Source organism: Pogona vitticeps, chromosome 3 (assembly GCF_051106095.1).
Source record: "Pogona vitticeps strain Pit_001003342236 chromosome 3, PviZW2.1, whole genome shotgun sequence".
Classification (NCBI taxonomy): domain Eukaryota; kingdom Metazoa; phylum Chordata; class Lepidosauria; order Squamata; family Agamidae; genus Pogona; species Pogona vitticeps.
This window is the reverse complement of record NC_135785.1, coordinates 194,386,074-194,401,212: the sequence shown is the minus strand read 5'-3', so window position 1 is coordinate 194,401,212 and position 15,139 is coordinate 194,386,074. Positions and strand designations below refer to the sequence as shown.

General features: G+C 38.4%; 1 protein-coding gene across 1 annotated transcript in view; it reads left to right on the top strand.

The window, feature by feature from the left end:
• Positions 1-15,139, top strand: part of CFAP47 (cilia and flagella associated protein 47) — a 326,940-nt gene that overhangs the window by 13,150 nt on the left and 298,651 nt on the right. The window contains exons 7-13 of the mRNA XM_072994251.2: positions 1,812-1,945; positions 2,926-3,161; positions 4,488-4,680; positions 5,850-6,060; positions 6,398-6,550; positions 8,831-9,014; positions 13,289-13,385. Coding sequence (XP_072850352.2) covers positions 1,812-1,945; positions 2,926-3,161; positions 4,488-4,680; positions 5,850-6,060; positions 6,398-6,550; positions 8,831-9,014; positions 13,289-13,385 — 1,208 coding nt within the window. The remainder of the gene's footprint in view (positions 1-1,811; positions 1,946-2,925; positions 3,162-4,487; positions 4,681-5,849; positions 6,061-6,397; positions 6,551-8,830; positions 9,015-13,288; positions 13,386-15,139) is intronic.

Here is a 15,139-nt window from a genome sequence, read left to right as displayed (position 1 = left end):
TATTTCACAGTCCTGCTGTTGAACACTTTTACTTGGATAGAAGTACCATTTTTAAAAGAAAATAATCTCAATATATTTTAAAAATTACAGTAAAATGAGCATTTAGAACCATAAGGCATCCTGGTTTTCACCCCAAGTTCCACTTCTAGTGACAGAAGTGGCAAGAACTTATGAAGGGAGAGATAGCAGCTGAAATTCTGTTGCTTAATCTAGTACAGTAAATTGCATTGGACCACTGGAAATTTGATGAGTTACTTCCTCCATAAATGTCATTGATTCCTTGGACTTACTCTTCTGACTGTTTCTGCTAAGCAGAGATTTCAGTCATCAGCTGATCTTATGAGAATGATTGGGGTGAAAAAAAAACCACATGTTAAGTTATTTGGAAAGTATTAGACACTCTGAGGGTGTGACTAGTGAGATATGCCAGGTTAAATTGGGTTGCTTCAAAGTTTTTAATACCAGTTTCCACTATTGAAATTGCTATTGCCATTGATATGGACCAGGTCTATTAAACGGTTATTAAGGAACAGAAGAGGCTCTTGAATTGTCAGAAGAAGCGCCCCCTCCCCATCCTTTTTTTAGACACAGGCTCTTCTATTCAAATACTCTAACTCTTTAAATGTAATTCCTCTTTAAATGCAGTTGTCTTCCTCCTCCTGGCCTTGCTCAGCCTCTCCTATCCAGATATCCTGACCAAGAAACGGACAAATGCTTAATTATCTCTTACAGAGGGCATCTATAACATCGGTAACTCCTGTCCTGTTGACACTACCCTCTTCCACTCCCTCTCCTTTCATTCATCCACCTTTACTTTCATATGTTCCCTTTTTTTGTTTCACAAGTAATACACCACTGAATTGGAATAGCAAATAATCATCCTAGCACAGTCGTTCCCCAATGCTGGATCAAAATGCACTGAATGCCCATGGGGAAAAGAACCCAGGCTTCTGTGCAATTAGCTTTATATCATATAGTTGCCAAATGCATTGAATTGAACCATGCCAACTTTGATCCAAACTATGGGATATATTGCTGTGCAATAATGACTGTAGAGGCAAAATCCGGAGCTGGAGTCCTGAAGGCAGCTCATGTCGTTCTGCCAACTCCTGCGACATTGCTGGAACCAGTTGTATTGGCTCTTGCCTTTCCATTGGACCATTTCAGCAATGTGGAGAGGGGGGATCTGCTGCTTGGGTAACAGCCTATCCTCCATATTACCTTACCCGGGCTTCGTACTCTGGAGAGGACACTCCTCAATTCAGAGCATGTCACCATAGTCTCTCGAGACTGAAGGATGCCTATGCCTAATGACTGTAGAGAGCCATAGCATAGTGACAATGATGAAACTGGGTATGTTTATTAAACACTGTGTTGAGTACAGTAAGTAGAGATACCAATATGTGGTCTTATAATTAACTAACATAGATGCATGAGAAAAGTGTCAATGGTTGAAATCCCATTGTTTAGTGTAGTAAATTGCATTAGAGTAGGCCCATTTAATCAGTGGAACTTATGGAGGAATTGATTCACAAATTAAATGGACCTAGTCTAGCGTGACTACTACACTAAATAAAAGATTCCTGCTACTATGTTGAAACGTTATTTCTAACCCTTTACAACATTTGATCAGTTCAACTCACAGTTTTGGCTTCCTTAAAATTATATAATTCTGCCCATATATATAGGTAATTATATATTCTATATATTATATATTATTATATATTGTGCTATACTGGTAAGACATCAGCAATTATACATCAACAGCAAAAATGACCATAGGAAAATAAATTTAATTGGGAATTTTACAGGCAGCTGAAAAGAGATCAACACCTTGAAGGAATGCCACCAAGACAAGATTATGCTCTTTTTCTGAAATTCGAAGTGGTTGGAAGTAAAGATGACTTCTTCAAAGCAGTAACTCGAGACTATCCATCTGTTAGTGGTATGGTGTTAGTTATTATGAAATAAATGTACAGAAATAAGGATATAGGTATCTAGTCTTGTGTGCTCCCAGAGGCATCTGGTGGGGCCATTGTGTGATACAGGAAGCTGGACTAGATGGGCCCTTGGCCTGATCCAGCAGGGCTTTTCATATGTTCTTATGTTAAGAACTGCATACTTTTTTGCAGGAAGAATAAGAAAATTCTCTATTGTGAACATGTAGATAATAGGAACATATTCACCTCTGATTAAATATGAAGGTGCGAATCATAGGTTTGGTTTTAGCTCATGAATACTGGCTTGTTCAGAGAGATCACTAAACTGTTCAAGCTTCTTTTTTCTGTGCACAAGCAGGAGAAACAATGTGGGAGTCAATGGATTGTGTTTTTATATAATGAATGGCTTAAAGTGATAAATGAATGCAGCACCTCTCTCTGTTGTTTGATTCTTTAGAGATGATGAAAAGAGCCCAGTTCATGCTGTATGCCATAGATTGAATAGCTACTTGGCATCTTCTTGACTCCAGAATGTACTGCTGGCATATTGCTGCTAGCATCTAAGTACTTAGTGTGATTTTTGGCAAGCCTTCAGAGCCTGATGAGTTCCCCCCCCCCACCTGGCTTCAGAACCTCCAGTTTCCAGCTAATTGGGCTGGAGGTTCTGTAATTCTGCAGATTTCTGGCCCTCAAATTTGAAATCTTACTCTAGAGAAATAGAATGTCTGTAGGGGCTTTCTTCCCTCTATAGCATTTGTTGTTTGACCCATAGAAATACAACTGTTTTCCTCCTCCTGATTTAAGTTTTAATCACCTTTTGCAAGTGGCGTTTTTACCTATTTATTCTGTGCATACATGATCATTAATAAAAGTGTGCAAAATTATATGAAGCTGTATGTCTACATTTACTGTATATACATAGAGTATAGTATATTACTCTTCTTGCTGTGTATAAACATGTACTTTTCTCTCAATTTTTTTCCAGCAAATAATCCTCATCAGGTTGAATTGGGCTTGACAGGATCAGGGCTCCCAGTTATGCTGACATTCATTCCAGGACCACTTGTTAATTTTATGGAGTGTTACATGGGTGAACATACGGATATTCTTTGTACTCTGAAAAATGAATGTGATATTCTTCCAGTGTCATATGCTTTTCGAAAGATTGCACATTACAGTATTTGTCCTCAAAAAGGAAAAATTAAAGCAAGTTCTTCACAGGTATATTTTAAAACTTCATTTTCCACATCATATACAGTGGTGCCTCACTTAGCGATGTTAATCCATTCCAGAAAAAACATCGCGAAGCGATTTAATCGCTTAGCGATATTAAAAAGCCCATAGGAACATATTAAAACGCGTTTAATATGTTCCTATGGGCTAAAAACTTACCTTAAAGTGAAATTCCTCCATAGTGATGGCCATTTTGGGTGCCTCTAAAGCGAGGCAAAACAGCGGTGGCCATTTTGTTTTTGCCATTTTGGAACCGCCGATCAGCTGTTTAAAAAAGTTCGCTTTGCCATGATGGCTTCCCCGCAATCATCGCAAAGCGAATTTTAGCCATAGGGGCCATCACTAAGCGATCACTCCAGCGATGGCCAGAAGTCCATTGCAAATCGATTTCATCGTTCAATGGAGTGATCGCTAAGCGAGGCACCACTGTATTTTAAAGTATTTTGTTATGAAATCTTGGTTAGAATCCTACTGGTATTCACATAAAGTTTGTGTAACTTGTGTCTAATTGTGACCAATTGATGGGGTGGCAGGATGCAGCTCCATTGTACAATCTGGCAGGGGACTGAGGTGCACACTACAACTGCAAATTCCCATTTCTAAGATTAATGCTTCCCCCTGTATTTTCTTCCTCTATTCTGTCATTTTCTTCTGACAGCTTTCATTCCTATCCTGATGCTTTCTTTCTTTTTTGCTTCTTACCTGAAACATCCTCTCTTTTTCGGAATCTCTTGCCAAGGTTCATCTATACAAAATAACTTTCTTGATCCATCTAAACAACACATACTAGCTTATGAATCCTGGCTTGTTCAGAGATTTCACTAAACTGTTCATTCCTGCAATTACTCAAATCACTGTTTTCCCATTCTGTTTACTCTTTGGTGGCTCATGGCCTGAGCAAGGTGTATGTAGACATAACTCATCTCATCATAAAGCTCCCCACTCTGGAGTTTTTGCTCATTAGTAATAATTGGCCTTTGCCTGAGTCTTCCACTACTATTGCCAGTTTATATTATAACAGACAATGCCTGTTCTGTGTTGTTTAGAGCATTAAGTGAACTTTAAAGCTGAACAGTAGCATTAGAATGTACAACTTTCACACATCTCTCAGTTTGAAATTTTAAATTTAGAAAATTTCCACTTAAATTACAAGAAGAAGAATTCACTTATTTGAAAGCTGGGGATTTAGATGTTGTGGATTTGCAGAAGCAAAAGGAAATGCACAATACCTGGAAGGAAATAAAGTATTGTAGTCCTTTATAAGTCTTCTATTTCCTTTCCTCAATTAACTTGATATTATGTTTTTGTCCACAGGATGTGGTGTTTTCATTTGTTCCACGTCACATAGGAGTCTTCACAATGAGGCAGGTGGTAGATATTATTGGTCCAGTACCAGAGGAGAACAGCTTACCAACTCTGAATATGAAGCCTTTCCATCAAATATACTTAGATTTCTCTGGCCTTTGCAAGTCTGTAACCAGTAAAGTTGTACTGAAAGTCAACTCTGGTAAGATGTTAAGAAAAAAATGAAACTTTTAATTCATTTGTAACAATATTTCTAACAGGTCTTCTGCGGGAAAATTCTGACACAAAAGCTGCTTTGAAGTGATAGGGCAGAAATACTTACAAGGGTTTTTCTGGCATGTGAACACTCAGATGCTTAATTCATTGACATGGTTATTCTTGCCATTGTATCACATTGTCCTAAAACAATTTGGTTGTCTCAACTGGATTAGACCCAGCGAACTGTTGAATGATGAGTCAACATGTACATAAACCATACTGATTCAATGTTTGGTCATTATTAGATTCAGGTTCTTATAGCTTGGCAACTCCTGCTCAATATGAATATGTGTTGAGGATTCATAAGGAATTCACGAGAAATGGCTAAGCAACTCCTGATTAATCTGAATGTGTTGGGGGCGCATGAGGAATTCAAATGAACATGAGTATCTTTGGGTTTTGATATTCAGTTGGGTTGAGTAGAACTTTTAAATTTGATGGGGTAAGATGATCCAATTCCTTCTTGTAGATGCTATTGCCCACTTCCCCACTAGTGCAAAGGGCAAAACAGCTTGCGGGTCAGAATAAAATACCAAATAATGATTCCAGTAGTGGTACTGGGTCCTTTGAAAGTGGGAGAGACCTGAAAGGCAACTCCTCTATTCTTAGCACTTTTTTTTTTCTAAATAGGGTTCCTAAAAATGTTAATGCAGGAAAAAAAATTATAATCTGGTGATATACAGAAGGTGTGCAGTCTTCTTGGATCCCAGCTAATGTAAAACAGATGGAATGCAAAACTGGGATTTGTTAAAATACATACATTAAAACTCATTTTCCTGTGCTTTAATATCATGTGGTTAAACTCTACTGTGATTTAACTCTTATTTCCATCGTCCATTTTTGTTGTTGACAGGCTTTCAATTTCTTTCTTTTCTATTCACTGTACTTGATTGGAAATAAACATAAACATGTTTATACATTCTCTTATTCTGAGAAATATTTTTCCTACACTATGCATTTTTTAAATGAACTAGTATTTATATAATTACTTCTTAATTGTTGAAAGAATATTGTTACTAAGGGTCAAGTATTTTCTAATATGAAAGCATATATGATAGCAATTTATACTTGGTTTTCTATTCCTATATAATTCATTTTTTTTTAAATCCTAAGGTTTGACACCATTGATTTCCAATGCAATGGGGGTATTTACAACTAAAAAGGCGGAACAGCATAGTGATATTCCACCAGCAGCATTGCTAAAATCAAATCAGACACAACTTCATGCTCACCGGATTAACAGAAACTTGAGCAATGCAATAATAGCTCTTCCTAATGATCGTCCAGCCAGCCTGAGACCTGCTGAATTGCATAAGAATTACAGGTAGTAATAAAAATTTAGTTCATAACTGTAAGATATCATGTTAAATATTTTATTTTATAATTTTCAGTGCTGTGGCATTTATATAAAGAATCTGCATTCAGCTGCAAACTATTTTTACTTGCATACTTGCAAGGTGCTTCACTAGTATTTTTTCTTTTTTTCCAAATCTAATTGACATTAATCTCTGTTATGTTCATCTTTGCAAAGTTAAGTGCGGTAATTATCAGGGCATAATGGAAGTACGAATAAAATATTTAAGTAGCATAAGCAAAGACATCTTATACACACTTAAATCGTCCAGGCACTAATGAAGCTGTGTCTCCTTTTACAAATTTAGGACAATTTTCACAAAAGTTGCCAGATATAGTTATCTTGATCCAGAGTTTTCTTATACGGTATATGAAGAATTGGAAAGACAAGAGAATAAGGACCACTATGCAGACTATATTCGGGATCTAAGAGAGCACCGTTTGCATAAAAAAGCTGCTCGGTAAATATTTCTTCCAAATAAACTACCCAAGTTGTGTGATGCCTGGTCATTTTGGAAATTTTTTACCTTATAGCTTCACTTTAAAAAATATATATTTAGAAAGAGCTGCACAACATGATATGGCACATATCTAAACCATAATTTAAGGATTAAGAGTTATTATCCTTTTCTGAATGGCCTGGAAAAAAATTAAGTCTATCATAGCAACATTCGGAGACTCAAATATTACTACAGAATGTCTGTGTATGTTGCCATGGGTTTGCAAGCATGTACATTATGTTTGGTTCCTAATTATCAGCTGTGACCTTGAGTACCAAGGTCATATGCTAATCCATATGTGGTGTTGTCTCTTGCAGTTAATAAATGAGCAGGAGGAAGCCCATCCAAATGTCCCCTTTGTCAAATAGACACCTTAAAAACCTCTGTGATATGTCAGAACTTACTATTGCACACAGAGACCTTAGTCTATTCTAAAATTCTTGGGATCAACCAGTCCTGGGTGACTCATACAATTCCTGCAAACACTTGGATTCTGCAACAGATTCCTCTGAATCCTATATTCAAATAGGTTGATTCAGATAAGGTCTGAAGAAGATTAGGTTTATCCAAATCGGATTCCATATCAGTGTAAATTGTGTTGGACTGATTTGGGTTTCCGATTTTATTTATTTAAAATATTTCCTCCCACCTTTTTCCTTAAAAAGGACCAAAAGGGGTTTACATAATTAAAAGACAATATTAAAAGCTAAAACCAGTAATAAAAAGAGATTCTAGAAGGAAACAAGAAAATAGAGGCGTGCTATTTGGGTTTAGTTTTTTTTTTTTTTTTTGGACTCTAGCACCCCCCCCAAAAAAAATTTCCAAGAATTTCCCAGCCAGAATTATGGGAGTTTCTGCCCAAGACACACACCTACATAACACTCAACTGGAACTGGGCCTACTTTCTGTGCAAAAAGGAAAAAAAAACACAGTGCTTTCTGGAAGGCATAGGCCTCTATGGAAGCTATCGTCTTGCCATCCATTAGGCTCTGTTAGAGGACTCATCCAAAAAACTACACCTACCACAAAGCTCTGGGGGATTGGTGATAATGTTATATTTATTGTATCTCATATTTGTGGCTTGTCTATTGTACAAGTAGCTGAACTTCAGTCCATTGCTTCTTTACACTTTATATTTGTTCTTTATTTGAGTGAGTCTGTGTGATGTTCTCAGTGTTATTTTGGAAACAGTTTTAGCTACAGCAGTTCCCTAATCCCTTTCTTTAACCCCCCCCCCCCCCCAATATTTAGGCCCTAGCTTTTTAGGTTGTGTTTTGTTTTGACTTCATTCTGTGTTGCTTGGTATGTTTCTCTGTTTTCTCAGACTGTGTCTTAGCATGTAAGCAACCCATGAGTTACAGACACTGCTATGATGCAGAAAAACAGGAAACATATTAGCATTTGTTTCATATTAATTTAAATATTAATGTTGGATAGCAAAACTACCCTAGATAAGTACAAAACTTGTCAGAGATCACAAACTCATAAGCTGCTACAAAAGTTTGTTTCATTACACTTGCTGGAAAAACAAAACTGTTCTGGTCATTTGTAAGGAAAACTTTAAAAATTATTAGCACAAAAGCAGTGGATCTATTAGTCTGAGATTTGACAAGAATGATCCTCTCTGAAGAATCTATCACATGTCTAAATTTCATGCATATCCATGAATAAAACAAAAATAGTTTGTTTTTTTGCTATTCCATCTTGGTAATCCTCTCTTTAAATTAATTGTTTTAAATTGAAATTTGTAGTTTTATGATTTTATATATTTTTATATTGTTTTGTCTTATTTTGTAAGCTGCCCCGAGTAGACATGGTCTAGAGGGGCGGGGTAAAAATCAAATAAATAAATAAATAAAACAACTTTTAAAAATTTCCCACACACATCTGTGGGAAGTATGAGGATTCATGTTTTGAATCTGATTGGAGTGTGAACTGGAACTCTCAGGGAGCTCTTGCTTAGCCCAAGACAGATATATAAGACAAGCTGTTTTTAGGATACACACAGCACACTCGTTTGATGTCAAGACTTCAGGTAAAGTTCTATGATAGCCTGTATAAGGAGAAATGAATAGTGGGCGTTGGTGAGTATTTTCCATAAGGGTTTGACGAGATATTGGCTTTCAGGAATGTCATTTCTTCATTAAAATGCCTATTCAAAATGCCAGTCAAAGTATTTAATCATTTGCTAGATCTGCTATGCAGCTGAATGCCGCTTCTTTCTCTATTCCCATTGGATAGGGTCTTTGAACTACTTAATAATCCTGTGGACATAGGTTTAAAACCAGCATCAGGATTGAAATCGCCAAGGATCAAAATTTTACAGAGAGAGAAATTAGAGAAAGAAGATGCTTTTGTACATAAAAGTAGTCTTCTAACTAGTCGCCAGCTAGCAGAAACTGAATCTAAAGCTGTAGATAAAGAGGTAAGTTAAATATGCTTGAATATGGCTAAGCTTGCTAATAATAATTGTCTGGTGTCAAGTCATTTCTGCCCTATGACAACTCTTTTCAGGATTTTCAAGGTAGAGAGTACTCAGAAGTCGTTTACCATTTCCTTCTTCTACGGCAGTGGTTCCCAACCTTACATCCCAAGATGTTCTTGAACTAAAACTCCAAGAAGTCTTCACCACTAGCTGTGTTGGCCAAGATCTTGTAGAGTACTGGTAGTTCAAGAACCTCTGGGGGCCCAAGGTTGTGAACCACTATTCTAGGGGTATCCTGGGACTGTGCAGCCTGCCAGTGGCTACACAGGCTGGCTCTTCCAGGATGCACAGTAGGGAATTGAACCTCCAACCTCTGGCTCTGCAACATGATACTAAACTGGCTGAGCAATCCAGCCAGTTGTAACCTTGCTTGACTAATAAACTTTAATGGGCCTGTAATGTATAGCTCACTGTCCTCTGATGTTGTTATCCCATCAGATAGACTTGCAGTCCGATTCCATGCATGCTTCCACAGTGGCCCTTCTTAAAGGGATTTACTCACAGAGAGGTATTCAGAGCAGTATAGCCTTAGAGTGCTAGTGTATTATTCTGCAGCTTCCTTTTTGCTATGAGTCTTTGTACATTTATGTGAGCATTAAGTATTCTGATGTGATTTGTTTTTTTAACTCCAGGTTGCTTGCAATATTAGTCTTGTGGGAAAATCTTATTTTTTCAGCTTTTAAAATTTTCCCTGGGAAAAAATGCAGTCTTTTTGTCCCAGCAGAATTAATGCTGACTGCTAAGCCTTTGGCTTTTAGCAGTTCCATAGTACAATTTTATGAACTTTTTGAAAGAAAAAGATTATTTGCTGGATAAACACTTCCAATTTTGCAAGGCATTCATATAAGTGCTGCTTGCCTCTGGCATCCTATTTACTTCTTCTCCTGCACAAAAGGTAAAAAGGGACTGGGGCACATACTGATGAATTTAGGGGCATGATCAAAGCTAGCAAGGTTGCATTCTTTCAGTCCCCCCCCAAAGATAAATTCCTGATTTCTACCACTACTCTGCTTACTTACTGCTTACTGCGGATTGAATGGGTGGTGGCTAACCAGCTACAGACATTCTTATTGGTCCTGTTGGATCTCTCTGCAGCCTTTGATACCATTGACCACAGTATCCTTCTGGACCAGCTAGTGAGGTTGGGGATCAGGGGGCTAGTGATTAGCTGCCCCCAGCTCCTCCTTGAAGGCCAGCTCCATATGGTACAGTTTGGTGAGGCTATTACAATCCTGTGGGTCCCAATGCTGTTTGATAAATATACAAGGCCACTGGGGAGGTCATCTGGAGAGTTGAAGTGTGCTGTCATCAATATCCTGATGACTCACAGCTTTATCTCTCTTTTTCTTCAGCAAGGCAAGCTGGGCAGACGCTAGATCACTGCTTGTCCTCTGTTATGGACTGGGTGAGGATGAACAGGCTAAGGTTGAATCCTGACAAGATGGAGATCTTGTTAGAAGGGGATCCTGATTGTTGGAGGGGTAGTGGTGGCTTACTCTAGATGGGGTTACACTTTCCCTGGAAAATCAGGTTCATAATTTGGGTATGTTTATGGACCTGTCCATCACGATAGAGGAACAAATCTTGGCCATGTCCCGGTCTGCCTTTTTGTGTTTTAAGGAGACTCAGCACCTGTGGCCCTATCTAGACAAGAACTCCCTGATAATACAAGTTCATGCATTGGTAATCTCTAAGATTGACTATTGCAATGCTCTCTGTGTTGGGCTATTGTTGAAGCTGCAGCAGTTACAAAATGCAGTGACCAGGGTGATCTCAGGGTTTTCAAGATACTACCGTATTTTTCCGTGTATAAGATGCCAGCATGTATAAGATACCCTCCACTTTTCTAATCCAAAATTAAGAAATCTCAGTGGGCCTTAGCACGGGTGGGGGGAAAGGGATCAAAGCGATGCAGGATAGCTTTGATCCCTGCTTTCTCCTCCACTTGTTTTTGTTCTCTCCTCAGCTAACTTCCGTGTGTAAGATGACCTTCAATTCCTAGTCTAAAGATTTTAGACAAATGTATAGTCTTATACACAGAAATTTTTTTGACTAGCCTACATTGGTTGTCGATTTGCTTCCATGCCAAATTCAAGGTACTAATGTTGACCTATAAAGACCTGAAGGGTTTGGGACTTTGCTACCTATTGGAACATCTCTCTTTAAGATTAACTTCTTGTGCCACTTGCACTTCTCAGGCTTTGATGCTCCCCTAAGGGAGGCTAGGAAGTCTGTGTCTAGGAACTAGACCTTCTCAATGGTGACCACCTCTTTGTAGAATGCTCTGTCTGTGTATGTGTGCCAGGCCCCATTCCTCCTAATATTCAGAAAGTGCATTAAAACATTGCTTTTCAGGGAGTCATTTCAGGATACCCTCCCTCTGTAACTGTTCATTATTTAGTCTTACTTTTGGCCAATATATTTTGTAATTTGTATCTTGTCTGTTGCTGCCATCTTGGATTTTGTGTTCTTTAAAATATATTTTTATATATTTAAAATCTGTGGGGTGGTTCTTTATGTTTATTTCATTGTTGGAAACAACCCAGAATAGTGGCAATTTTACTAGATGGTGTGGTATCGAAATATAAAAAAATAAATAAAGCAAACAATGTATTAGCAACAAATAGTCATAAAGAATGTTAGTAAAATAGTATTTCACTTTCCCATAACTTTGTATAAGTGCATGGCTGCCTTTCTCTCAGAAATGCTACACTTCATTGTATGTATTATAATTTGTTTGGAGCTATTTATTTATCTGTTAAATACAGCAGTGATGTGGAATTGCCGCTTGAGTTACAGTCTCGGTCACAGTGTTGGACAGAAGTGAAAAGAGAGGCAATATTTGTGCAAAAATATTGCCTGTCCTTGGTTATGGACTGTGTAAAAAGTGTGATAGGGAAGTACTTAGAGAAGCTAGTTAATTGGAATAGATAACAAAGAATGGTGAGCCAATAATAAAATTCATTTAATGTTCCTTTGAGCAGCAGAAGTTGCTTGTTAATGAATTCTGAACAACAATGAAGTGAAACGAAATTCTCATCCATCCAGAGGGAAGAAAATTTTAGAAACCAAGAGAAAAGAGTAGCCTGAAGTGGTCTATAAAGATAAACTGAGATTGGGTCATAAGAAACTGAATATGAATACAGTGGTGCCTTGATTTACAACCATAATCTGTTCCAGAAGAGGGGCGCAACTCAAAATGGTCATAAGTCAAAGCACCATTTCCCATAGGAATATATTACAGTAATCCATTCCAGCGGGGAAAATAAAATAAAATAAAACACTGCAAGCCCCATAGAAATGCGCTGGGGATGAAAAACAAACACACCAAAACAACAACAAACAAAAAACCCAGCCCCAGCGGAACCCTATGTGGCTGGGAAAAAACATTCAACCCCCCCCCCCAGCCAGCCCCAGCGGAATGCTATAGGGCTGGGGGGGAAAACCACCAAAACACACACACACAAAAATCACAGCACAGAAACATAACTCCCCCCTCCCCAAACACAAACCCAACCTGCAAAACAAAGTAAATGTACTTACTCAGGAGCAGAAAACAGCTCCAGGACGCTGAAGCCTCCTCCCACACACTCACTCTAACTGCTGGGATGAAAGAGCTACAAAGAAAGCAGCCTCTTTGCCTACCAACGGTTAGCAAATTTGAATTCCCCGCTTTTTTTCCCCTTCCTTTTTCCTGTCTCAACTCGAAGCTCCAGCCGCAAGTCGAAGCAAAATTTTGCAGCCGGAGCTGGTCGCAACTCGAAATGGTTGTAAGTTGGGACATTCATAAGTCGAGGCACCACTGTATTTGCAAAACAAGCAAGCCTGTTTGTCTCCTCACATTTAAGCAGGTTGGCTATGAGTAGTAGCTGCTTAACCAGAAACAATGAGCCATGCCTCTGTAGCCCCTTTCCTTGTTTCCCCAGAGGCCTGGTGTCATATTTAAGGAAGTTATGCAATTTGCATAACTGCACAACAGGATTTCAGCCTGTGAATATTAAACATGGATGTTTTGGTCTTTGGCAGAGTGTGCTGTGAACAAGGACAATGGTGCTATTATTACTTTATTTTGGTGTGCTTTCTCCTACCTCCATTCTTATTAATTTCCTTGCCCGTTTTCTTAAGATGCTATATAGTTTGTGTACAATGTTTGAACAAAAGGGTACTACACTGTGTGTATTGGTAGGTAATTGTTGTGTGGGACTTTTTTATAGGCTAGAGATGGACTTAACCCCGTACCATCTTCTCCACAAGAGATAGAAGACTGTAATTCAATGTTGACATCGAAGCAGCTTCATCAGATATTCATTGGTAAATTTCTGACCTGCTAGAAAGGATAACCCTTCTTTGATTTTACCAGCACTAAAAACCTGCATTTGTTTAAAATAACATTTGTAAATTGTTACTTTTCTTAATATACACCAGTTCTAATTGGTTAAAGAATTCTGTAGGGCAGCTTGTTCTTTTGCCTTCTTTTTGTATGCATTTTTGCTTCTTAAAATTTAACTCTTGTTGAAATCAGTGGGAGGGAATAATATATTCACTAGCCTAGAGCTACGTACTTAGGTTGGGACCCTGATCAAAGGGTATGTCAGGAGAATGGTATTACAGCCGTGTCCCCCTCCCTCTTCATTTTGTTTCTACTCCATTGACACATTCTGTATCTTGTGAGCATGTTGCCCTCATCCAGTAGTTTCTGCAGGCAAGTCTTTCCCCTTAGGCTTCTCGCCCCCCAAAGATTTTGTCCTTTCAAGTTTGTCAATATCTCCTTGTTTTGTGTAGATGCTACCACACTGAAGCTAGTAGTAAATTGTGTTGAACATGGATTCAGTTCTGGATGAATATACTTGAATAATAACAATTGTGTTCCATCAATTAAATTCTGATGTATGGCAAGCCTTTTCAGGGTTTTCTAGGTATAGAGTACTCTGACATTTTCTTCTTCTGGGGGCAACCTGGGACTGTGCAGCTTGCCCAAGGCCAGACAAGCTGACTCTCCTGGGATACACAGTGGGGATTTGAACTCCCAGTTTCTGCCTTCTCAGCTGGATCTCTATCTCACTGAGTTATCCAACCAGCTGCAAAATATACAATGCATGCATAAAATTGCTTTATAAAAGTATGATGCACGTAGCATTAAAACTCATCAAAACGTGTTATTTATCCTTCAGTTCTTCATTGCTGTGTCCTAGCCTCACAAACATGCATGTTTCTTTTTCATTGCTGAATTAACTGGGTAACCTGGCTCAACCCTCCTGGGGTCACTGTCTCTGCTCTTGGCTGTTCCTAACCAATCTGTCCAAATACTTACTGGGAAGGCCTGATTGAGGTACCTCACCCCACACAAAGCCAATAAGTTCTGAGTGAGTGAGATCCTAAGGTTTTTTTTTTTTTTTGAATTTTTGTTCCTTTTTTGCTCAAACCTGATTGCCCGGAGGGCTTGTATTGAACTTCCTGTTCAGTATAGAGTGCTCTCCAAAAAAAGAGCTAAACCATTTTTTTTTCTGTGAGACATGACCTATTTGTGTTTACCGTATTTTTCAGTGTATAAGATGACCCAATGTATAAGATGACCCCCACTTTTCCAACCCCAAATTAAAAAATGGGGGTTGTCTATTTTGTTCCTACTTTGGGTAAAGCAGCCATGAAAGGGCTGCATGATCAAAGGGCTGCAATCGTGCATCCCTTTCATCACTGCTTTATCCGAAGTAAAGCAGCCATGGAAGGGCTTCATGATCAAAGGGCTGCGATCATGCAGCCCTTTGATCCCTTCCCCCTTACTTCTGTGTATAAGACTACCCGCCTTTTTTACTTTATTTTAGAAAAAAATTATCATCTTATACATGGAAAAATACAGTATTTACTGCCACGACATACATACCAGTGAGAAGGGAAACAGAACCTGCCAGCGATGCTATAATAGACAAAATCCATATTTCTCTGAGCAGTCTGGGTCAAGAGATGAAGAAATTTCTATTTACTCTTCAAAATGGGTGACTGAGCAATTCTACATTGTGGTGAGAAGATAATGGGTGGGAGTGCAGCTTAGAGGAAAAACTAGATTG